The sequence below is a fragment of the Oryzias latipes genome, chromosome 5, assembly GCF_002234675.1.
Source record: "Oryzias latipes chromosome 5, ASM223467v1".
In the NCBI taxonomy this organism is placed as follows: domain Eukaryota; kingdom Metazoa; phylum Chordata; class Actinopteri; order Beloniformes; family Adrianichthyidae; genus Oryzias; species Oryzias latipes.
In genome coordinates, this window is record NC_019863.2 from 14179086 (window position 1) to 14204655 (window position 25570).

The 25570-nt window shown below is 42.3% G+C and overlaps 2 protein-coding genes across 18 annotated transcripts in view; both read left to right on the forward strand.

The window, feature by feature from the left end:
• nav1 (neuron navigator 1) overlaps positions 1–13901 on the forward strand; it is a 79900-nt gene extending 65999 nt beyond the window's left edge. For 14 of the 16 annotated variants that reach the window (XM_020703229.2, XM_011474992.3, XM_020703231.2 and 11 more), the window contains 12 exons: positions 110–266; positions 536–734; positions 913–1013; positions 1106–1201; positions 2214–2382; positions 3096–3331; positions 3430–3584; positions 3669–3740; positions 4046–4242; positions 10078–10196; positions 10556–10753; positions 10845–13901. In XM_020703229.2, the coding sequence (XP_020558888.1) occupies positions 110–266; positions 536–734; positions 913–1013; positions 1106–1201; positions 2214–2382; positions 3096–3331; positions 3430–3584; positions 3669–3740; positions 4046–4242; positions 10078–10196; positions 10556–10753; positions 10845–10928 (1783 nt within the window). In that variant the 3' untranslated portion in view covers positions 10929–13901. The remainder of the gene's footprint in view (positions 1–109; positions 267–535; positions 735–912; positions 1014–1105; positions 1202–2213; positions 2383–3095; positions 3332–3429; positions 3585–3668; positions 3741–4045; positions 4243–10077; positions 10197–10555; positions 10754–10844) is intronic. The other 2 variants (XM_020703230.2, XM_020703233.2) reach the window with 2 other exon arrangements.
• Positions 13902–14446: 545 nt separating this feature from the next.
• LOC101166620 (myosin-binding protein H) lies at positions 14447–23787 on the forward strand. 2 transcript variants are annotated; one of them, XR_002873286.1, is made up of 13 exons: positions 14447–14725; positions 15624–15689; positions 15779–15913; positions 16996–17163; positions 19174–19262; positions 19339–19534; positions 19616–19755; positions 19965–20124; positions 21109–21245; positions 22058–22244; positions 22351–22404; positions 23314–23348; positions 23434–23787. XR_002873286.1 is itself a non-coding variant. In XM_023954961.1 (11 exons), the coding sequence occupies exons 1-11, from the start codon at positions 14512–14514 to the stop codon at positions 22380–22382; spliced, it is 1524 nt and encodes a 507-aa protein (XP_023810729.1). In that variant the 5' UTR covers positions 14447–14511; the 3' UTR covers positions 22383–22408. The 2 variants fall into 2 exon arrangements, 1 of the variants encoding a protein (XP_023810729.1); XM_023954961.1 differs by lacking the exons at positions 23314–23348; positions 23434–23787 and having other exon boundaries at positions 22351–22408.
• Positions 23788–25570: the final 1783 nt, after the last annotated feature.

The window sequence follows — 25570 nt, forward strand, 5'->3', positions numbered from 1 at the left end:
AATAATGGACACATTGTAAGTGCTTTGAGCATCTGGAAAAGCACAGATAAATCTAATCCAATATTATTATTTTGTCTGAAGTTGTCTTTGGTTAACTGGTTGTCTCCAGGGTCTTTGAGGGCGGTGAGGGTATGGATGAAAAGGTTGTAACAGAACTGCGCTCTGAACTCTGGGAAAAGGAACGCAAGCTCACAGACATTCGGCTGGAGGCCTTAAACTCCGCCCATCAGCTAGAACAGCTGCAGGAAGCAATGACCAACATGCAGGTTTGGAGTTCGATATTCTTTATGTAAATATTTGTGGTTTTTCTGTTTGTAATACCTCTTGTTGTTTTGTGTTTTTATCTCAATTACGGGTATTGTTTGTTATTTTTCTATTTTATTCAAATGTTACTACATTATTCTTTTAAATTTTATTTATTATGCTGTTTTGAGATTGGGTTGACCAAAAGAGAAAACAATGCTCTAATGCTCTAATACTGACATCAGTTCCTGTTGTAATTACAATGTTGTTCCCCCTATAAATGCATCTACAGAGGACAGTCGAGAACCTGAAGGTTGAGAATGATCAGCTGAGGATAGGTGGTCTGTCCCCCTGTCCATCTCCTGGACCATCCAGTTCTGTCTCTCAGTCTTCAAGCTTCATGGCTCTGGGAAGTTCCTCCCCCAGGCAGTCCATATCTGTGAACATGCCAAAGAGCTACAGCAGAGGGCTCAGTGAGGGAGGAGGCACAGGTGGGTTCAATCTCCAACATCCTTAAGAAAACTCCTAAGTCAGAGTTATGTGGTTTATATACAGTATATCTATGCTGAAACATAATTTCTGTTGGAATGTTTAGAAGTCTATATAAATGTGTTCCTGTTTATCTTAAAATACTTTTTTTCATTTTTTTCCCATTGGTTTCCTTCTTAGCAGACATTTTCTTTGCAGATTCTCTCAGCCTTTCCTCACAGAGAGATGATCATCGTGTCAGGGTGCTGGTTTGTGTTGCAGATTTGCGCGTTTTCAAAGATGTAAGTTCATTTTCCTTTTTTTTTTTTTTTTTTTTTTTTTAAACTGTCTTTTGTTGAATTTTCTTCATCATCCAAAAATGTTATTTGAACAGGAGGTGAAGCAGCAGGACTTCTTTATCGGCACTGTCAGGGTGAATGGAAGGATGGACTGGGTCATGCTTGACTCAGCTGTCAGCCAGGCTTTCAAGGTAAAACGTCTCACAGTGACAACTTCAGTTTGGTTTGTTTAAAAAATGCAGGCTCACATCTATGATTCAGCAGTCAGACTATATTTGGTATGTCAATTCTTTCAAGGTTATACTTTGCAGCACATTATTTAGCAGGACTGTAGAAGCCCCTTTTTTTAGTGAAATTACACTTTCTGTATAGATACAGCATTTTTTCTAAGGATTTCCTGTTGGAAAATAATAGTTGTTGAAAGAGTGGCATGATTCAAAGTGAGTGAGATAGGAGTGTGAATGTGAGGGGAGGGTGATATGGAGGGGGCATGAATGGAAGGACATTATTGGAGCAACATAGCTGCAGTTTGTGAAAACAAAGAGTTTAGCCTGTCAACTCCCAGTCTGAGTTCCAATTCTACTTCCTAACCATGACTGAAGTAAGGAGAGTAAAAAAAATAGAAGCTTTGCACCTCGCCTGTGATTTTTACTTTGGAGGGTGAAGCAGGAACGATAATAGTACTAGTCAAAGCAGCCATATCCCGTGACAGCGGGCCAAAAGGTGCCGACAGGTCATTTATGCAACTTAAAACATGGAGAGTTGAGTTTTTTTACTGTGGACCAAACGACTTTGCTGGGAATTTTGAGGATTGTTGGCAGAGGAGGAAATTGTTAGTAATATTGCAATAATAAACATTCGCAAGTTTGCATCTTGTAGCACTACTAAATCTAATGAAATCAGTGGATTTTTTTCTACAAAATATTCAGCATTGGAAAAAAGCCAAACAAAAATCCACTTTTTTATTACACTATGTTATGAGAGAGGGGTTTATGGCTTCTAAACTAAAATTAACTGTATTCTTGTTCTTGTGTGTCCAGTAATATTTGTAAAATTATTGCTCTGTATATCCCCAATGCACCAAATTCTGTAATTCCACCGGGAAACAAAAACTAACATATTCACCTTCACTTCCTTTTTCCCCCCCTAGCAAACTAACTAAAGTCAGCTCGTTTTGATGTCTGCTTTTCTTTTCTGTTTCAGGTTTACATAGCAAAAGTTGACCCAACGTCTAGTCTTGGCCTTTCTACAGATTCCATCTACAGTTACAGTATGGGCCACATCAAGAGAGTTCTGGGAGGAGAAGCCCCAGAGACTCAGCCTTCCCGCTGCATGTCTCGAGGCCCCAGCAGCATCACAGTGGCTCTAAAAGGTCTGCTGAAAATGTATTATCTTCTTCATTTTAATTTAGATTTGACCAAACCAGGAAGCATACCTATTATAGTGTGCTGAACTTTATATTTGATGACTTTAGCCACCACTATTAAACTTTGAACCACAAATACTTAAAAAATACATTCACATGTGGGCCTTTTGTGTTAGATTTTGATGATTGGTATTTATTTTAAGCCTGCAGTACAAACTGTCATGTTTGTCTGCTTATCACAGCAACAACTACATTTGGACATGAAGGTAATTGACCCCCCCCCCCCCCCCCCATCTTTGAAGCGAAGTGCGGGGAGAGCTGAGAAAGTAGCAGCAGCTCAGGAAGGGTTCTGAGTAACTTGATCCCTGGGCTGTCGTGCCCAGCTGGTCCAGCAGCCTCAGACACATGGGCCCCATAGATGTTAAGAACAGGCAGCACTTCTTCAGCTTGGGGGTTGGAAGTGCACAAGCTTCCCACACTTGATGCAAAGTTATTTTCAGAGTGAAATGCTTGAGCTCAGGATTACTTATGAAGAACATACGAGGTGACAGAAATCTGTTTTGAAAGCCTCTTTCTATCTACACCCAAAGTTCTGTCTTTAACAAATAATTCAAAAATTCTCAATTTTGATTCAAAAACTCTCACTTTGACAGTCACTATTGTTCACCCTACCATTCCAGTTATTATAATGTTATTATAATCCTCTCTATTATCTCCAGGTTTGAAAGAGAAATGTGTGGACAGCCTGGTATTTGAGACTCTCATTCCCAAACCCATGATGCAACACTACATCAGTCTCCTATTAAAACACCGTCGTCTCATCCTGTCTGGGCCAAGCGGGACCGGTAAAACCTACCTTGCCTCCCGGCTGGCTGAGTACCTGGTGGACCGCAGTGCCCGTGAAATCACAGGCAGCATTGTGGTCTCTTTCAACATGCACCGCCAATCATGCAAGGTAACAGGAAGTGACATTCTAATCAAATCCGTGTCACAGGGACTTTCATGGGTCGGCATGTACACACAGTAATGTGTCTCTTTGTGCTTTTTGCTCAGGACCTGCAGTTGTATCTGTCTAATTTGGCCAATCAAATAGATCGAGAAAGCAGTGCATCTGAAATCCCACTGGTCGTTATTTTGGATGATATTCACGATCCTGTTGCCATCAGTGAACTCGTTAACGGAGCACTCACGTGCAAATACCACAAATGGTAAATCCCCATACCAACACCAACATTGTAAAGACTATTTGATGAACCAAGAACTTAACTGTGTAATATTCTCTCTGCACTCAGTCCTTACATTATTGGTACGAGCAACCAGCCGGTGAAAATGACACCAAACCATGGCTTACATCTCAGCTTCAGGTTGGTTTTTGAAATTGCAAACATCCTTGCCGTACTTATGGAAATATTATTTTTACTATATATTTTTTAGTTTAGTTTTTATTGTTTAAACATTGCTCTACTGACCAATGGCAACATGACACAGTAGCACAACTTTCTTTTGGTCATTCAACCACAATAAAAACAAAAAAAAATTTTTGTGTGTTTTTTTGTTTTACCCCAAATTTTTAATCATAATACTATCTGATTGTAATTTCAAGCATTAAAGATAATCCTAAATATGAATGAGCTAACTTTAACTTCACTTCTTTTCTTCTTTGTTTCAGGATGGTGATTTTCTCCAACAATGTGGAACCTGCCAATGGTTTTCTTGTGCGGTATTTACACAGGAAGTTGATGGAGTCTGAGGATGAGAGGAATTTAAACAATGAGGACCTTATCAGAGTGTTAGACTGGTTACCCAAACTGTGGTATCATTTGCATGCATTCCTTGAGAAGCACAGCACATCAGACTTCCTAATAGGTATGTAAAAACTAGATTGAGCAAAATGATTTACATTAAAAAAATAAAACTTTAGGTTAAGAACTTAACCCCGGTTCTCTGAAACATGAGTGAGGTATCTCACTATGGGACACGCCCCCTGCGCTGTCCCCCAGAAGCTCTTTTTCATTACGCCAGTCTTGACTGGCAGACAGAAGGTGACGTCTGCTCTCAGGAGGCGGGACTTCCTCCTGCTATAAGAGCCGGACGCCATCTTCTCTCCTCAGTCTAAGTAAGCACACCTCTTCTCGCTCCAGGCAAGGAGGGTGATCTGGTGAGATACCTCACTCATGTTTCAGAGAACCGGGGTTAAGTTCTTAACCTAAAGTTCTCTTTCAACATTCGTTTCGGTATCTCACTATGGGATGTAGAGACTCCCGTATTGCCAGATAAGCTTACTCCGAAGACCAACAGAGAACAACCAGGCTGATCATACAGGTGAAGGTGTGGACCCCACACCTAGCACTGCGTGAGGCAGCCCTGGTCTAGTGACATCCAGTCTATAAAATCTGATGAAAGTGTGAGGCGTTGCCCAACTGGCAGCCGTGCACACATCATCCAGAGAGATGCCCTGAAAAACTGCCCATGATGATGCCATGCCGCGAGTGGAATGAGCGCGCAGGCCCGCCGGGGGTGTTAACCCCTTGCTGTTATAAGCCATGGTTATTGCGCCCACAACCCAGTATGACAGGCGTTGTTTGGTTATAGGCTTTCCTGTGTGAGGAGAAGCCCACGACACAAACAGCTGCTCAGATTTTCTGAAGCCAGCCGTCCTCTCCACATACATGCGCAGCGCCCGCACAGGGCACAATGTGTGAAGCCTCTCTTGCTCCGTAGAGGAAAAAGGAGGCGGATTGAATTCCAAAAACTCAACGGGGTGGCAAGGTATGGTAGGGTTGAAAACCTTGGGCATAAATGCCGGATTCGGTCTCAACAAAACCTTAGAATCCCCTCTGGAGAACTGCAAACAGGACGGGTGAACTGACAACGCATGGATGTCGCTCACTCGTTTAGCAGAAGCTAGTGCAATAAGCAGAGCTGTTTTAAAAGAGAGCGCTTTGAGGCTGACTTGCCTCAGTGGCTCAAACGGTGCGCACGACAGTGCGTCCAGCACCACCGGTAAATCCCAAGGAGCAACAAGGCTTTTCGACACCGGTCGGAGCCGACGTGCGCCCCTCATAAACTGACAAATAAGCGGATGCTGGCCCACTGTTTTGTCATTAACACCTATGTGACAGGCGGATATGGCCGCCAGATACACTTTAATGGTGGAAAAGGACAAACCTTTTTCAATCAGTTCCTGAAGGAACGATAGAATGACTGGGACTGGGCTCTGGAAAGGCAATACGGCCATTTTTACGCACCAGTCTTCAAAAACGCGCCATTTGGCGCCATAGGCGGAGCGGGTGGACCGCGCTCTGGCACTCTGGATCGTGTCCACGACGTTCTGCGGTAGTCCCGCTGCCATGAGATTCAGCCTCTCACGGGCCAGGCCCACAGAGCCAGGCGCTCCGGATGAGGATGAAAAATTTCCCCGCGGGCCTGCGACAGGAGGTCCCTGCGTAAAGGCAGGGGCCACGGTTGGCTGTGCAGCATCTGAATGATGTCCGCTAGCCAGTGTTTCCCGGGCCACCGAGGGGCTACGAGGATGAGAGAGTGTTTCCCCTCCCGAACCCTGGTGAGGGTAGGGGCAATCAACTCCAACGGTGGGAACGCATACAGAAGTCGGCACGGCCACTCGTGCGCTAGAGCGTCCACCCCCAGGGGGGCGCTCTGGTCCGTCAGAGAGTAGAACATTTGACACTGGGCGTTCTCCGCTGACGCAAAGAGATCGACCTCTGCTTGACCGTAAATGCTCCACATCTGGGCTACCACCTGGCTGTGGAGCTTCCATTCCCTGTAACGCGGGTTCCCTCTGGAGAGCAGGTCGGCTCCCCAGTTCATTATCCCCGGTACATGGATGGCCCGCAGCAACAGAAGACGGGAGCTGCTCCACATAATCAGTCTGTGTGCTAGCGTGTGCAACTGAAATGAGCGCAGCCCTCCTTGTCTGTTGATATACGCCACCACTGTGGTATTGTCGGTCCTGACTAAAACATGGCGCCCTTTCAGAAAGGGTAAGAAATGTTTCAGTGCAAGAGACACCGCCAGGAGTTCCAAGCAGTTTATGTGAACTGATCGCATGTGGGAGCCCCACAGACCGTTCACTGTCCTGCCCTCGTGAGTGGCTCCCCAGCCTGTCAGCGAGGCGTCTGTGGTGATCACCTGTCTTGTTTGCACGGTTCCCATGACAACACCCGTGGTGAGGAAGGAGATGTCCCTCCACTTGTGTAGGGCGAGAATGCACGTAACCGAAGCAAGCACTCGTCGGTGACCATGGCGGGCGGGGCTTAGATTGAGCGACGCCACCCACCGCTGAAAAGGACGCATGTGTAAGCGGCCAAAAGGGATGACGGACAGCGCCGATGCAATCAGCCCGAGGAGTTTGAGGCACAGTCTGAATGTTATCCACGCCCCCCTGCGGAACTGTGACAGACACGCCCGGAAGGCTGTCACTCTCTCCGCTGAGAGTCGCGCTCTGAACTCGACCGAATTCAGGGATAAGCCGATGAAAGTGATCGTTTGAACTGGTGTCAATACGCACTTTCCCCAGTTTACTGTGAAGCCCAGTGCAGTTAGGTGCGATGTGAGCAACCCGGCCTGCCTCCTGAGTTCTTCGGGAGACTGCGCTGCGAGCAGCCAGTCGTCTATATACATGGCCAGCCGAACGCCCATCTGTCTCATGGGTGCGACGGCGGCCTCCGTGCATTTCACAAACACCCGCGGACTCAGTGAGAGGCCGAAGGGGAGCACTAGAAACTCGTAAACCTTCCCTCGAAAGGAAAATCTGAGATACTTTCTGTGAGGGGGGTATATTGGGACGTGAAAATATGCGTCTTTCAAATCTATGGAGACGAACCAGTCTCCTGGACGCACAAGCCGTACCAGACCTGCGTGTGTTAGCATTCTGAATTTGTACTTCCTCAAGTATTTGTTCAGTGCTCGCAGGTCTAGAATCGGACGCAGGCCTCCACCCCGTTTTGGGACCAGGAAGTATCTGGAGTAGAACCCGCTGTGAGCTTGCTCCGGTGGCACTAGCTGAATGGCTCTTTTGCCCTGCAGTGTTTTGATCTCTTCCTGCAAAATTCGTGCATTCTGCCCCCTGGCCTGCGACTGCAGTATACCATTGAAAAGGGGAGGGGTAAATGCAAACTGGAGTCTGTAACCCTTGGTAACAGTGCTTATAACCCAGTCTGGCGCCCCGCAGTGCCGCCATTGCTGTGATTTGTCCGAGAGCGGGCCGAGCGGCATCCGCGCTGAGACACTGGTGGGCGTGGCCAACACGAGCTGCGCTGGCGCAGGGCTCGTTGGTACCACGGTGCTGGGCTGCTGTGCCACTGGCGGAGCAACAGCTCCCTCCTGTGGCCTCATGTGCAGCTGCGCAGCTCCCACTCGGCTTCCCGTCATTTGTATGTGTTTTGTTTTTTGTTTTGTCTTTTTGTGTTGAGGCTGCGCCCTTGGCTCGGGGCCTGGTTGCGCGCCTCGGGGATTTTTTATTTGTGTTGGTTTTAAAAACCTTTTCCAACACTTTCTGGGACCCAACTGTGGCTCCACTGAGCTCTCTGTGGGTCCCTCTTTTCTCCTTTTCAACTGGCTGTGAACAGTGAGGGCCACCTGTGCCTCTGCACGCCTTTTGGTCGGGCTGGAACATGCCCTGGAGAAAAACGACAGGAACGGAACGTGTCGTGGAAGGGGGGAAGCAGGCTTCTGGTTTTGCCCGCTCTCCATCCCTGTTGGTTGCGCCCTAGGTGGCACGCCTCTTTTTCTTTGCGCTCTGAGCGACAGGAGGCGCTGGCTGGGCTGACGTTGTCACGTTTGGAGCAGACGGTTTCTTGGCCCAGGCCCCTCTGGCCTCAGCAGGCTTTCCGTGGCTCCGGTCACCTGGCTGAGGCTGGCGTTTCGGAGTGCGGTAAGCTGGTCTAGCTACCGCTTGAGCGAAGGAAAGACGCGGTGCAGCTGGGGTAGGAGGGGGTACCTTCCTGGGCAGACACAGCTGCAGTGCTTCACCTTCCCGTTTCTTCTCCTCACAGCGCCTTTGCATTGTGGCCATTGCTGGCCCAAATAGGCTCTTTGGGTCCACCGGCACATCGAGGAGTTGAGTCTTCTCCTTCTGAGAGAGACTGGATAAGTTCAGCCACCGGGCTCTTTCCTGGACAACCATGAGGGCCATGGCTCGCCCAGAGGCTTGGACTGCGGACCTGTGGAGACGCAGACAAAGGTCTGTGACCACGCATAGCTCGTTCCACAGGTCTGGGGTTGGAGTGCTTGACATCTGTTCCTGCAGCTCTGCCTGGTAGGCTAGAAGCAGAGAAGATGCATTCAGGGCTTTCACCGATGCGGCAACTGCCTTGTAGCCCTTTTCGGTGAGAGTTGACTGGAAGCAGTCAGCTTTCGAGGGCAGGGCGGGGCCCGCGGAAGTCATGGTGGACTTCTGTGTTGGGTGCAGGTGGGAAGCCAGCAGCGGTTCGACTGGAGGGATCTGCGAGAATCCGTTCTCCTCCATGTTGGCCCAGTCCAAAGCCGAGCCTCCCAGGACGGGGCTTTTGGCTGAAAAGGGGGTGCTCCAGGTCCTGGTCGCTTCCTCCAAGCACTCAGGGAACACTGGCAGCAGCTGTCTGGTGGAAGACTTGGCTTTAGGCAGTCTTTTGCCCTCATAGCGAGACGTGGTGGCCTCGGTGAGGGCTTCAGGCCACTTAATGCCCAGCTTTTCAGCTGCTCTTCTGCAGACATCATGCAGGTCCATCGCGGCGGTCGGGTTTGGGAAGCCGCCGCACGCGTCGCCCGCAGCCAGCGGCTTTGCAGCCGATGGCAGAAGGAAAGGCTCGCTGTCCTCCTCGTCCTCCTCAGAGCCGAGGCTGATGGACTCGTCTCCGGAGTCGGGCACAGTGTCCTGAAACTCCGGGGGCGCGGCCTCCTGCTCATCCATGCCCTCGAGTGGCGCGACCGTATCCAGTTGGTCGCCCCAGCTCATGCCTGCCACCTCTCCCTGCGTAGACTCCTCTGGTAGTGGGGGGCTGGTTACCCCCAAGACCGGGTCCGCCTTGGACAGACTAGCTTGGCGCGCTAGTCTGCGTCTCAGGGTCTTGAGGGAGAGGCGCGCACAATGCTCGCAGCTAGCCGGAGATGCTAACGCGTCTTGGGCATGTTGCAGCCCCAGACATGCAGCACAGGCAGAATGGGTGTCTGCCCCAGCGATTTTGCTGCCGCATGAGCAGGCTCTAGGCAGAGGTCTGACCGTTTCCATGGCGAGGAAAGGTTCAGGCTCCATGACGACTTCGTCGACTCCGGTTGAGAGCGAAGCGCGATAATTACTAGTATGGTGACTAGTTCTAACGGGTGCTGTTTGGAGACAGACCAACCGCGTGACCCAGACAAGCTATGTAACACCGACTAGCGTTCAGCGACCGAGTTGTTAGCTCGCTCTAGGAACAGTTAAGCTAGCTTCGGATACTACACCTGCCGTCTGAGGATGCTTCTGGGAGCGAGAAGAGGTGTTAGACTGAGGAGAGAAGATGGCGTCCGGCTCTTATAGCAGGAGGAAGTCCCGCCTCCTGAGAGCAGACGTCACCTTCTGTCTGCCAGTCAAGACTGGCGTAATGAAAAAGAGCTTCTGGGGGACAGCGCAGGGGGCGTGTCCCATAGTGAGATACCGAAACGAATGTTGAAAGAGAACCCATTGAACGATGTTTTTTTTTCTTGTCTTCATATCTTCTTTAGGCCCCTGCTTTTTCCTATCCTGTCCCGTCACTGTGGATGAGTTTCGATCGTGGTTTATCGACCTCTGGAATTTTTCTATTATTCCTTATCTACAAGAAGGTGCCAAGGATGGCATTAAGGTCAGATACCATGGAAAAATTGCATTTACTAAATCATAATACTCATGGTTTGTGTCATCATCTTTGACCCCAGTAGAGGTAGATGATCAGCACTCTGGTTCCTGAATCTGCCAAAGGAAATCAAGATTGGAAAAAAAAAAGTATTTGATGTCAAAAACATTCATAGATTGTTCAAAAGAAATCAATTCATCATTTTTCAAAATGTGAGAAACTGCGTGATTTGGTTGACCTTCCCCCCCAAAAAGAAAAGAAATATCTTGATTATTACTTGACATTCAAAGTTGATTTTTTTTCTCCTTAGCCTGTAGTTTCTTGATTAAATAAAATACATTTTCTGCTCGTATGCTGTGGCTCTTCAGGTCCACGGACAGAAAGCGGTCTGGGAGGACCCAGTGGAGTGGGTGAGGGGCACCCTGCCATGGCCGTCTGCCCAGCAGGACCAGGCAAAGCTTTTTCATTTACCTCCTCCCAGCATCAGCTCTTGCAGTCCAAGTCAACCCAGTGAGGACAGGCCTCACAAAGAGACGCCACCCAGCTCCATGGAATCTGATCCTCTGGTAGATAAGAGCATATCGCTGCATCTCTTTATATTTTAAATCCTCTTTAAAATTAAGGTTCTACATTTTTAACATCTTCTCTTTTCTCTAGATGGCAATGCTCTTGAAACTTCAAGAGGCTGCCAATTACATCGAATCTCCAGACAAAGAAGACCCTGGCCTGCCCAACCTTTAAACACCAAGCTCTCAATTAACACTGAACATGTATAATTGAATACATTTTTTCTGTGCTGAAGGTGTGCACAGTTAGAAAGAGCACCTGCAGTTCGCATCTGATATTAAGTAGTCCAGCTTTGACCTATAAAATCCAAATTATTGTAATGGATACAGGATGAACAGTTTGTGTCTACAAACTCTGCATGTCATTCTACTGAATTATACTTAACACCTTTTCAGCCCTTGATGCTCTTAGATTGGTGCTAACTCATTACTATAAAATCCAGTTTCTTAACGTTTTCACTTCAGGGGATTTCTGCAAAAAACTTTGCATTGCGGGACATTTAGTTCCCATCAAATGGCGCTATTCTTAACTTGTTTTGGAAAAGAGTATGACAGCATAACAGCCTAATGTTCTTTGGTACTGTACATATCTACAGTTCAAGTATTTAAAGGCCAAATCTTTTACATATGCAATCCTAAACTTAACAACCAGAGCAGGTGAAACAAGCATGCCTTAAGAGCTAAGACATTCGTGTCACCTCAACCCAACCAGAGCACTGGTGCTTTCATCGTCATGCAAAGCCGTTTAACAACATTTCACCACATTTTTCAATTCATCACAACCAGTTTTCCCTTGACTAAAGTTTGAAAATTTGGTTTTAAGAGGATGTTTATAACAAAAGTCATTCTTGTAATTCCCATTGATTATAATTTTATCAAATAAACTTGCTGTCGTACTCTTTTGGATAAAACACTTGTTTTTCAGAGATGTGTGTTTATCACTGCACACACCTCTTCTTTAACTTTCATTCATTTCACATTGTACAAACTGTTGCAGCAATGCTGCTTTAAATGTCAGGTATATAAGATACAACACAGGGATGTCATTAAAAAAGAACATCTTAAAAAAACATGACTAGATGCTTACAAGTCAGTTTTCTGTTAAATGTATCTCAAAGAGCACATTTGTTCAGAATTTTGCCCTTCAACATCTGTATATATCATGTACAGACAGTGAGACATTACTTAATGGACATCAATGGGTGCAAATATCTAGAGTTCTGAATCAAACACTGTTTTTAGTCTTGCATATTGACTGTCAAATTTGTGTGATTTCAACTACGAATGTATATATAAATATAGGAGTATAGAAACTGAAAAAAGAAACAACATAACAGTATCATGTAGTGGGTGCTTTTAACAGAAGCCTTATCAAAGATTCACAGCAACACTTTTGACAGTGGCTTAGCCGAGTGGCCTAAAGCTGCCTGAAACCTGACTGAAACTCACCAAATGTGTTCAATCCCATCAGTTAGGTTTGTTTGGTGCTCTTACAAAAGGCCCCTCACTGTTTTAGGACTGAATAAGACTCACATGCTCATACAGGGTTGATGTCTTATAAGCGTTGTGTCATTTTTGTCAAACACAACATAGAATTCATGTCTTAAATTAGTAGGAGGTGTTTTAGAATAAGTGCTGATGACATTAAGATGATACAGTGAAGTGATGTGAGACATTGTGTGGTGTATACCCATGTCGATGTTGTGCAATACGCACATGAAATCACTTTGGATACACAAAATGAATTGTATTTAAAAGGAATAAGTTTAAAACATGTTCTAAGGCTTTACAAAGTGCTTTAGGTGCTGTTCTTTTTTGTTAAAGGGGCCTTGGGAAGTTTATAAAATGTGAAGAGACGTGTGTTGCAAGTGGTGTTTAAAAAAAAAATCAAATCAGTCGTCGTTTCAGTGTTCAGACAAAAGTTCACATCAGTAAATGAATGTTAGTGTCCACTTTTACTGACAGCTTAATAAGATAGTGTAACCTTTTACATTCAGTTTGTGCTGCAGGTCTCGCTCTGCATGCGTCAGATCAGTAACATACAAACAAAATAACAAAAAATGAAATATATTTAGGAGCAAAATCATTTATCAAAAACATGAAATAGCTTATTTATTGTAAATATTTCAAATATGTGATAAAAATGCCGACCACTTTCTGATCTTTCTGCTACAGATTCATTTCATTGACTGGTTGTTGTGCCTGTTGCGCTGTAGCAGTGTTTTTTCTTTGCCTACTAGTGTTATCAGGATTTTGCAGCAACTTCTATTAGTGTCAGCGATCCATCAGCGTCTTAGTATCGCAAGCCACTGAGTTATGTTTTCATTTAGTATTTTTGGATAGTTCCCAAATTTAGACAAACCACACCACAAATGAAGCTTTTTCAGCTGGTGAGACAGCTTTTAAGGGAAGAACTATTGCTTGGTGTGTCACTGAAGACAGGGTTTGTAAGACGTATCAAATCATGCAAGCTGTTTGATGTGCTTTGCACTTAAGAGTGACAGCAGATGGCATATGTCTTACTTTATGAGAAGTCAAAATGAAAATAAAAGAGATTAAGAGCCATGAGCCTTTTGTTGTTGGCCCAAAGCAGCTATTTTTCTGCTGATCTGCATTGAGCAAATCCAACACCAGAGATTACTCTGGTATCTAAGGCTAATACAGGTTGCTTAATCGTCATACTGTGGCAAAGCTTGTGTTAAAAGAAAAAATTAATAAAGCTTAATCTATGCTTGCTGATGTTGGAAGATAAGGAGTTTCTAAGTGTTTCAATTGCATGTAAACTTGCTGTGTGATGGGACAAAAAGAGATGACACTAACATTGTTTAAGGAAGTCATTCTAGGTAATGTTTTCTTTTGTAATACTTAAAATATTTCTTTTTTTTTCTAAAGAATCCTTTTTAAAACCTAATTTCTCTATTTTGTACAGAACATGGTTGTAAAAAAGAAAAAAGAAAAGAAAAAGTGTAAATACAGTGTTTCAGCGTTCTGGGTGCGGCAACAATCATTGAAGAAGAAAAAGCAACACTGTTGGTAGAGGAATATATTTCTGAAAGGTTGGTTCCAATATGTGGAAAAGGCATGCTTCTGAAGGCTCTCATCCACCTGTCACTGTTTGTTGGAATTAATAAAATACATGTTACATTTAGTTTGTACTTGTCTGTTCATGGATGGATGGATTGATAGATAGATAACATAATATTGATGGTATAGATTTATAGTTTGCAAGTATGAACACCTGGAAGGGAGACCATAAAAATTCGTTTTTCGAAGTAAAAGCAGAGTAAGGATCTTCCTGTGCGCATGCTCAGTTTGGTTTTCTATTTCTTAGTAGAAAGGTGCAGTGTAAGCCTACCCCTTTATATTATTCATGAATGTTACAAATGTATAAAAGTAATTTCAAGACAAGAAGGCATTTATTGTAAAGGTTATAGATAATTAGCTGAAAACGTATAAACTTTAATGCGATTAAAGTGTATTTGAATTACTTCTCAATTGTTAATTAAGTCATGCTGAGGACTTAACAGGTTGTATTGAAATAAGTCATCGCAGAGATAATGTCAGGATGTGTCCTTGGTGTTAATGAGGGAGACAGACGTGTTGCTCTCCGTGCTGATGGTCAGTATATCCATTACTTTTGGGTGGGCGGTGTCTGTCCCTGTTGAGCCGTATAAAAGCCCATCGCCCTCACAGGAATGATGGCATTGGATACAGTTTGAAGGACTTCAGTACGTTGGGAATTTGCTGCGACCTCCAACATGCCGGCCAAGCCAGCCCCAATCAAGAAGGCGGCTAAGAAAGAACCCGCCAAGAAGGAGGAGGAAAATGCTCCAGAGCCGGCTCCGGCTCCCGAGCCCGCCGCGGAGCCCGCTCCGGCCGAGGAGGCTCCCGCTCCCGCAGAGGGAGAGGCCGCCCCAGCCCCCGCCGAGGGAGAGGCCCCCGCTGAGGGCGAAGCTGCTGCCCCCGCAGAGGGTAAATCTATTCTCGGTGCAACAGGCTCCTCAGTCATGTGCACAATATGTGTAAAAGTGACAAACTAAAAATCTAATTTTAGACTTGTAACTACGACTACAAAGGACTCAGACTATTATGGGATGTCCTTTTAATTTGCATCGTACATATTGCAAACTAATGTATTATCAACTTTCTCTATTTATTTGCATTTTACATTTTAATTGACAAAAATGAAAATAATAATAATAATAATAATACCTTTTTCCCTTTAATTTGATTTTTTTTATTTAAAATTAAATTGAATTTAGTACTGTTTCTAAATAAATGTCTCCTTTTGTTTCTTTGTTGTTTTTGTAAACAACAATCTTTCAAATAACTTTTGCAGCGGATCTTTGTTTTTTCGATAGGTATCAATAAGTTACTTTTTTTTGTGTGAAATTACAAAGGAAAAAAATAAAGCCAAATCTTTTCCAGGAGAGCAAGCTATACTAACCTCTAATATATCTTAACTTGTGCTGCCAGCTGCCGCTCCTGCTGCAGGAGAATCACCAGTTGCTGATGCCCCCGCTGATGGTAAAAAGACATGAAAACTAGGATCTGAACTTCCATCTTCCTTTTTAAAAGTTATCTATTCTAATTGCTTTCCACAGTATGCACTTGTCAACACACACATTTCAATCTGTCAGTACATATTCCATCTGCTTAATCCGCTAATTAATAATATCTAACATTTAATAATAGCTGCTGCTGCTCCGGCCTTAGAGGAAGCTCCTGCTGCAGACGCCCAAGCCCCTGCTGATGGTAAACCATTTGGCAAAAGCATAGAATGCTGCTGGTTCTTTCAAGCTGGTTATTTGAAATAAGCTCTACAGGTTGACCGTGCTTATTTTGTTATTAATAAAACACTTTACAACAGGTGAAGCTGCAGCAGCACCTGCACCAGAGCCAGAGCCCAAACCACCCACACCTCCTCCGCCCAAAGGTAACTCTCTTCAAATGACCTTGAGGGTTTGTTGCATAACTTCAATGTTACAAGTTGCATTTAAAACATAATAATAAATCATTTCCTAGTGCCCACAAGTGCTCCTGTAGAACTGTTTGTGGAGGACAAAAATGATACTTCAGTCTCCATCATTTGGAGCCAGCCTGAGAACATCGGGGACACCGGTCTTGATGGATATGTCATCGAAATCTGCAAAGACGGAAGTAAGTCCTCTGACTTTTCTGGCATAATTTAGGTCATAATATATTGAGCTATGGTTACAGGTCTCTTTTATAAAAAGAAATGATCTACATCTTTAGAAAAAAACAAGCATGAAAATCTGAACTAATTTTTCAGATCTGGGTCAGCTGGATCAGTTGCAGCTGTCCCTGAAGTGTCAGTGGTAGAGTTGAGTCACAAGGTTCCTCACTTCTCCCTAGAAGGAAAGGCAGATTCAGGAGCGGCCCTTGTCCTGCTTGAGCTCCTTCTTTTAGACTTAAAGTGCTGAGCTAAACTCAACAGCACTTTTAGTGCAGGCTCCATTTAGTCCATGTTTGTTACGCCATTATAGTAAAATATCTTTACGATTTTTTTCACACAAATGCAGAATCAGATAGTTGTAAGCAATTTCTCACAGTTTGCTCTCTGCAAAATATTTTGCACCCAAAACATTTTTTTATAAGCCTTTTATTACATCTGCTTGATGAAATCAAGCTTTTTTCATAAAAGGTCACTAACAGAAAAGCGTATACATGTGATCCTTACAAAAGGGTTTTTTAGATGGAAGTAACAAATACGATAAAATCTGTTCAGACTGTTCACCAGACAAACAACAGTCTTCGATTCACAAAAAAATAATAAAAGACACTCTAAAGGCTTTTTAAGCTTTGTAAATGTCAGATTCATTTAAAGACATTAAAAGATCAAAAGCCCACTGTGACCATAATTACTCTAATTACTTAATCATGAAGACCAATTAGCCACCCATCTCCTGCAGCTCATCAAATCAGTGTATATATTTAGTAAAAATGGAGACTTAATGTTCTCCTTTAGTGTGAGAACAGTGTTCAGAAAGGGGGTTCTGGGAAATGAGGTGGTGTTCAAGAATTTTTCATGAAACTGTTCTCCATACATCTCTGTATTAACTTGGTTCTGGCAAATCTAATATTTGATATATATATATTTTTTTACCTTTAAATCATTTATTATTTTAAAAAGTTGAATTAAGACTATTAAATTCCAAAGTGAAAAATAGCTAAAAGCACTCACGGGTCTTTTAATCATCTTTTCTATCTTTCCCATCCAGCTGATGACTGGAAAGCAGTCAATGAGGAACTGCAGAAGGCCTGTCGCTACGTCATCAAGAACCAGACGACCGGTGACCGCCTGAAGATCCGCGTGGTGGCTGTGAATGAAGGAGGCCGCAGCCCCCCTGTTGCCCTCGCAGAGCCCGTGGTCGTTAAGGAGGTTGCTGGTAAGGAAGACAACTTTTAACAAATACGTTTCCCTTAATGTCAGATTCAGAAAGTGTCACAAGTGCTAGCATCTTTCACACGTTTGGTAAAGGTGTTCCTTGCATTTTGAGTCATGATCTCCTCATGAGGAGGGCGAGTGTGTAAAGTAGAGTCGAGCAGAAACATCACAGCAATGTTTTCCTCTCAGCTTTCTGTGTCATGTTTGCACATGCCTGCAGCGCTAATGGTATAAAGCCGTGGTCCCCTCAAACCGTGATCCACCCTGTGGCTCTGAGATAAGTCTCATCGTTTCCTGAGACTGAACACCTGGCAGTGTTAATCACTGACAGTATCTCTGAAGTGGTTTGTGGTAAAACGAGGACTGAACCCTGAGGGCTTTGAGAGGAGGAGCTGCGTAACTTTGGCTCAATCTCAGAAAACCGTTGTGCGTAATGGAGACTGGGTTGAGAAGGTCATTTGATCAGAGTGGCAGCATTTCAATGGTGGCATTCACGTTCATGGTGACTGTGGAGCAAGGTGTCCATATAGTGACAACTTGTGAATTGTTTTCTACATTTTCCTCCTGTTGAATGTTTTTCCATGTGGAGTTTGATTTATTTTTATTTTTTATGTCAAGATCTTGCCAGAGTTTATGAGAGAATCAAGTTCCTCTCTGATGGTGCCGTGGGATTCAACTGCAAAGAGTTTGTTAAAGGGAGATTAGCAAGTTAGGTGGTGGGTTCCAGTTGATCCTTCCAATGAGAAGAGGGGTTGACAGATCTGACGGCTCATATTACACCCAAATCTCAAGACGACTCTTGAAATGTACAGTTTATTTTGAAAGATGCCACAGACTTTACAGGGAGAATCCTTGTCAAAACCTGATCCTCTTTGTATCTCATGTTTTTTTTTAAGTATTGAAAAGAAAAGATATGTACTCATTTTTTTTAAAATATGAAGCTCTTTCTTGTACACCTAAATTACATGTTTGTAAGTTGGAACTAGTCGTTTCTACATCCTGTTACATTTCAGATTTTTCTGCATTCTGGTGTAACTGTATCTTCCAGCCTCGTGTCATGGAGGAAGGTGATATACAGTCCTACAGTACGCACGCTTTATTTAGAGACCCGACAAGTGTTGCTTTGCTGCACTCAGCAGGTGGTGCGAGACGTTTCCAAGTATCTTATTAGCATCATTTCTTGTCAAAAGCTACTAAAGGACGGTTACTGTGTTTTAAATTGCAGTTTATGATACAATTTAAAATGCTTTTATATTAGATTCTTAGTGGAATGAGGTCCAAAAGCAAGGAAACGGTTGGAAAATGTGTCATTTTGCTTCCTCAGGTGGATCTCACACATTTTTTAAAGCCACCAACTCACCATGTGTCTCCTAAATGGTCATCTGCAAAAGGGCTTTTATTTTGTACAAAGATTAAGAACATTTTTTGTGATTCTTCAGTCCACAAAAGGACAAACCAATTAATTAAAGAAACAAACAAACAAATTATAAATATATATATTTGAAACAGGTCAGTGGCAAAAAATAAATGAAGTAGTGAAAAGACAGAAAATTAACATTATGTGTAAAAGTATATTAAAGTATTAGAAATTCCTGGTCAAAGTTAAGTTATTACAAAAATGTATGTATTTATTTAAAAACTTTCACATTTAAACATCATTGCAGACAAAGAAGATTGGGACCAAATTTGTAATGCATTCAGAATTTGAGAAGCCTGAAGAAGCAATTATGATAAGTATAGAATAAAGAAAAAATCTGTGGACAAAGATGATTATCAGCTGTTGTTTCTCTTTGTTTTTTTGTGTCAGTTAAAGTCTCAAAATTGGTCAGCAGCAAAGCACAAGACAAATTATGAAAGCATTTCTCTCTTAGCTTTAGTTTATTTAAGTCCTTGTTCAACAAAACTGCCTCTCTTTTTGTCATGCCCAAGTTCAGTATCCAAATAAAGTCAGAGCAAAGCAGCGTTGCCCAAAACACACTCCTGAACCATCCAATTGTTTTTTTCTCTGTAGACCGCCCCAAGGTCCGCTTGCCTCGCTTCCTCAGGCAGAGATATGTTGCTCGTGTTGGAGAGAAGATCAACCTGACCATACCGTTCACAGTGAGCAGCTGAACACAGCATGTTTTAAGCATGTATAATGTGGAGAACATCATACTTCATGGCCTCTTGTTCCCAGGGCAAACCCAAACCTGTTGTGTCATGGACAAAGAACGGCGGGCCTCTGGACACAAAGAGGGTGAACATCCGCAGCACTGAAAGGGACAGCATCCTGTTCATCCGTGCGGCTGAAAGGGATGACTCCGGAGTGTATGAGATGTCTGTGAAAGTAGAGGACTTTGAGGACAAAGCCCCACTTATTCTTCAGATTGTTGGTGAGCAAACATGACCCTAAAGCCTTTGGAGGGTTCCTTCTAAAGCTTATGGATCTCTAATCCATCCACACTCATATGCAGAGCTGCCTGGACCTCCTGCCAGTGTGAAGATTGTGGATACTTGGGGTTTCAACGTTGCTTTGGAATGGACTGCCCCCAAAGACAATGGAAACACTGAGATCACAGGATACACAGTGCAGAAGGCTGACAAAAAAACTGGAGTAAGTTTATCAATACCTATGTATTTCTGAAATCAGAATGGAATGTGTTTTATTGTTATCTATATGTCTTATGGTTATTAACTAAGGGATTATCATAGACAAACCCCTTACCTTACACCTTAAAGCTATATTTCATGCTCAGATTCCCTATTTGTTTGTGTGTGTGTGTGTGTGTGTGTGTGTGTGTGTGTTCACGTGTGTCTTTACAGGACTGGTTCACTGTTTTGGAACATTACCACAGACTTAATGCTACAATCTCTGACCTTATAATGGGAAACACCTACAAGTTCCGAGTGTTTTCAGAAAACAAGTGTGGAATAAGCGAGTCTGCTACTGTTGCTAAAGAGGAGGCCAAGATCCTGAAGACGGGTAACTCTTTGATTCCTAAAAATTATCTGTTAAGTCAGGAAAAAGAAAAACAGAAATTCACAATTATTCATAATTATTCATATACTCATGTTTTGGTGACACCAGTGTCTGTAAGTACCGTTTTTAAATGGTGTGAAACAAATATTTGGTGCTTCAACAAGACATTTGGAAAACTAATCACATCGTCTGTCTCCCCTCCCCATTTTCCCTCTTTATTGATTACGTTTGCCAATGAATTGTCTCCCCCTGACTACAGTTTTAATATAAAGGCCAAAGCCTTTATATATAATAAATATCATAAAATAAGTTAATAGATTTAAGTATGCTCATAAGGGAAGCAAATTAGAATATACACCAGACATTAAGAAATAAAATAAAATAAAATAATAAGTTGGAGATTCTATTAAATGTCTTCCTACAGAGGGTGGGAGATGGAGGTAAGGTGTTGGGGATGTAACATGTTTGATTAATGTCCTCTCTGGGAAATAGCTTTTTTATTTGGAAGTCAGACCCAAGAGCTTCACTCGCATGTTATTCGCATAAATACTGTGTTTTGCTCTACCACGTCTTACCTGAGGTTGAGAGGAAGTTGCAGAAGTAAAAAGGGAATAAATATTTAAAGAAATAGGAGTTCCTTAAAATATACGGTAATTTCTTCATGTGGAATGTTGTTTATTCTGTATTCTTTATTTGGCAATTGTCAGTACTTGAAAAAAATCAAAGAAAAAAAAAGTAAATATTCTACTAAGTGACATGTTCCTTAGAGCTCTGATCAATTTGGGGCTTTAATCCTTTTCATTGTTGCCTTCTTTATAATAGACTGATCAGTCTATACGTATGATTCATTAAAGTAATTGTTCCATGAAGCATCAGCAAAGCCATATTTAAGTGGAATGTTTTGAAAACTGTAAACATGTGTTGTTGCTGATGTGATCTAATAGTGAAAAGGTTTACATCTGAAACTAAGTCTTATTACACCTCTAGGAATTGAATACAAGCCCCCAGAGTACAAGGAGCATGACTTTGCTGAGCCTCCCAAGTTCACCACGGCTTTGAATGACAGGAGCACCACTGTTGGCTACTCCACCAAGCTGCTGTGCTCCGTCAGGGGATTCCCTAAGGTACACGTTTCCACCACACAGTTTTTTTTTTATTTCGGCAGAGTTAATTTACTAATGATTACACTAAAAAATAGGAAACAAGATCTTTAAATATCTGATAAATGTAGCAACATTATTTTTAAAATTTGCATGCAATATATGTTATTAAAAACAGTTCTTAAAGAGCTTCATTGATTGGAAACTACACATGTTCATCTATGTGATTTCATGAAAGAACAAGCTTGAAGACATTATCATAAATATCATTGACCTACTGTAACAGAGTCAGTCAGTGGGTTTCAGAGATCTTCTTGGCTAAATATCTCCCAGGTATTGAACTTTGCAGGCGTTTGATTGTTAGAAAACCCAGATTGTTTTGTGCGATCATTGGTTACTCTTGGGAGATCACAAATGTTGGTTAAACATCAGTAAACGTCGCTCTGCTAAGATGATCTTTTAGTGGGACACACACCTTAGTATGGTTCAAGCAGGCCACACAGACCAATATCACTGGGGGGCCAGGCTTTAGCCTCTCACCTCCACTTTGAGCTCATAATCCTGTAGGAAGCTAACAGGACAGAGCATAAGTAGCACTCTGGTTTGAGGCATGAGAACAGAGGAGGGTGTGAGGAAAGTTTAATCACATGTTTGACATTCTTTGGGGCTCAAGAGGACTTCATTGTCAGTGCACATACAGTGCCTAGGCATGCCATGCATCTTTATCAATTAGTGTTACCAAAATAGTAAAAACATGTTGGATAGAATACAAAACTTCTTCTTAGTAGATCTTTTGATGAATCATGTGGCGTCTTGGGAATGTGTTTTCTCCAAAGCCCAAGATTGAATGGATGAAGAACCAGATGATTATTGGAGATGATCCCAAGTTCAGGCAGATCTGCGTCCAAGGTATCTGTTCCCTGGAGATCCGAAAGCCCGGTAACTTTGACGGCGGCGTGTACTCCTGCAGAGCCAAGAATGACCTTGGAGAAACAGTCGTGAGCTGCAAGTTGGAGATCAAACGTACGTCAAGACCTTAAAGTTGTAGCCCCATGGCATGAGTCTCTTGAGGCATTTGTTTTGTTTGCAAACTTTTGAGTCTGATAATAGTTTTTTTATTGCTTAACAGAACCAGTGATTCCAGAGGGGGACAAGAAATAAACGAAAAGCTTCAGTTTTACAGGTCAGAAAAGCATCCTGTTTGTTATAGTACATTTACTCTGCATATATAAATCTTACATACAAGTTAAACACTTTAAAAATGAAAGGTGGATTGTGTCCGAATTTCTTCACTACTCACCAGTTAGTGCACTTTATAGTGTGTTTGCCATATTGTAGAGCCGTCCAAATCTACAATTCTAAGACCCAGTGTCCCTGTGAAAAACCAGTGTGCATTGATGCATGATGAACATGGACCACAATGCATTGCAGTTGAAGAATTTTTGGAAAAAAAAATTTAATACACACCATCCATCAGAACACATTGGATTCATTAGTTATCTTCAGAAAAAGTTTATATTTATTAGGTTTTTACTTCAGGTTTATTATCATATAAAATAAATAAAAATAGTGAGCATGGTGTCTGAATTACTTTTAAAATCCAGGGCATTAGATAGCCCCACACTATAAAATTTTTTAGTAGTCAAGGAGTAGGGGGGGAATCCGAACATAGACCTAGACTCATTTGGAACGTTATAGCTATCAAGCTAGAAGAGTGAGACTGGATCTGTCTCAGAGAGCAGCCTATACAAGTGTTGGGGTGACGCCCACCTCCACCATAACTTCCTGTCCATACATGGAGGTCACTATACTTGGAAAAGGTGGCCTCTGCAATTCAGAGGGTCACTGCAGTATCACCCATAAATTAAACCTGTAATGACTCCTGGTGCAGTCACTTAGCAGACTTAATCACATTTCCTTGAATCAGCAGCACTGTCTACCTATAAGAAACCACTTTATTAATAGTGTTCATATGTTATTCTGTTAATATCAAAAACAGATGAACAGAAAGTTTGTTATATAGAATTTCTGATGCTTCTTTTCTGATCTTTTGATCCTTTGCTTATGCATTTTATTTCTTCATGTGTTGCAGTCCCAAATTAGGAGCAGCGACCTTTGCAGCGTAAGGTGTGTAACACTTGAAATGTCTCTGAAAGTCCTCCCCAGAACTGCTGAAGATGATCAAGTTGACATTATTTCTCTGTGGCCACAGAACAGTTTCCTGGAAGAACATGTATATATGGCTGGTGCCCACACTGCCAACAAGTTTTATCCTGTGAACTCTCAAGCATCTGTGAAGATAAACGATTTAAGTCATCGCTTCATGCCTGGAACTACATAATTAAGTCCATATCCATGTCCAAAGTTTGATTTTTTTTTTCTTTTTTTGTTTTGTTTTTTTTGCTCTCATTTTGATTAAGTTTTCCCAAAAACACTTTTGATGTCCTCTGGATTATGACTCTACCTGCCTACTTCACCATCATGTCAAGTCTTACTCTCATGAATGTACTGTTCCTCAAAGGAGAGCTACATGTGTTTATATCAATAAACTATTTAATTTCTGGTCCTGCTGACTCACTTTTATACATTTAAACTACTATTAAGTCCAAATCCATTTTTAGCAACATGACACTGTGCTTAACTCACAGTTTTATACAACGATAACTAAAATGAATCGTGGACGCTTCTTAGGTTTTCCTAGATGTTAAAGTTTCCCTGTTTATCCCTTATTAGTACATTTCTTTTCTTTCAAGTTGAAGTTAAAATATGTTTTTTCAGTTATACTGCAGACAGATTAGCTGGTTTCCAGTTCACTTTCACTCATCTGCTGAATGCATAATGCTTTTTGGAAGGAGATCAATGACAAACAGGAGACACCAGCACTATTAATTTGGCTCTGGCAGGCCAAAGAGTCCAGCACAATCTGTCAGGACTTCAATAATAATGCTGGCCATATTTCTTATCTTGTAAGTATTTGGTCTTAGAGTATCTAGCATAGTAATACTGGATAAATGCCAGAGATATCCAGGTTCTAGAGACACTTGGTCAGAAGGTGACAAAATTAGCTGTGGTGCTCCATCTTGTTCAGGTTATTTTAGGGATGAGTAGCTCGACTGTCAGGACGTGCCTCTGCAGTGTGAGTTACCTAAAATAGAAGTGAAAACAGAAATCCTAAATACAAATGGATGCATAGGAATAGAAAAAACGGATTGTTTTGATTTAGATAACTGAAATCAGATGGTTTTTTCTGTCAACCACATTTGTTTAACATAGAAACATTTTTTTTTAAATGGAAGTGCTTAAAAAAGGAGTGAAGATGAATGTTAAAGTTTTAACTTTGACTTTCTTACCCAGCATTGGATTTTGAGCATCAGAGAAGGCATTTACAGTAAATGAAAATATATGAGCCTTTAAGTATGTCGCCCTCTGGTGCTTCAAACAAGTAATGACATCTGCAGGCTTGAAATTTCTCTGGCACTTAAATAATATCGATGCAAAAATCTAATCAGTAATTTAAATATCCCCCCTCCCTGAAATATGCATGGATATTATTAAAATGCTGCTGCTGCATTATTAGCAAGCACTGATTGAAGCTCTATTAAGAAAGATATGAACATAGTTTGAAGGGTCAACATGTTTGGGATTAAAGCTGTCAAAAGGTTTGTGGTTAATGACATAGTGTCAACAGTTAATTTATAGTAAATCACAAATTATAACCTTTTCAATTTTCCTAGTAAGGCAAAGGGGTATATTATGTAGCGTCTTATACAAAACATGTTTATTTTTCTACACAGTTCTGAATTTTAATTAAAAAAGATGTGGATATTGCTCAAAACTGTAAACGCTGGCTACAGTGAACATTGTAAAGTAAAATGAACACACTGTGATGTCAAACTTCCAGATTAAAAATTAAAAAGTGTAGCTAATGATAAACAAAAAAGGTCCCACATGAGCAATTTCAAGTCCACTTACTCACGTTTTTAAATACTTAAGTGTTTTAACTCATCATCGTGTTAGAAGAAATAACATTCAGAATAAAAAAAATATATAAATAGGTAAAAAAAGACTAACTGGATCTTGATCAAATTGACTGAATGTGTGGAAAATCTCTCTTTGCATGAGCGCCACACCTGGTGTGGGCGCAAAGGAGAATTGACCGTGCGGGATCACGGCTCAGTTAGGATTGCAGGCGTGCAGTTGTAAAATGCGGAGTCGCTCAGTTAGAATTGCGCCTGCACGGTTGTAAGTTTCGCTCGCTCAGTTGTCTTTACGCCCTTTCACTTTATGGCAGAGATGAAACGCCATACTAATCACTATTTCAGTTAAAAATTATTGATTTCATCAACTTT

What these genes read in the sequence shown, in the direction of transcription:
- LOC101166620 (XM_023954961.1), top strand. Translation starts at nt 14,512, where the DNA reads ATGCCGGCCAAGCCAGCCCCAATCAAGAAGGCGGCTAAGAAAGAACCC. An exon ending in CACACCTCCTCCGCCCAAAG is followed by an intron (nt 15,690 to 15,778) that starts GTAACTCTCTTC and finishes ATCATTTCCTAG; the next exon opens with TGCCCACAAGTGCTCCTGTA. An exon ending in ACCTGACCATACCGTTCACA is followed by an intron (nt 19,263 to 19,338) that starts GTGAGCAGCTGA and finishes TCTTGTTCCCAG; the next exon opens with GGCAAACCCAAACCTGTTGT.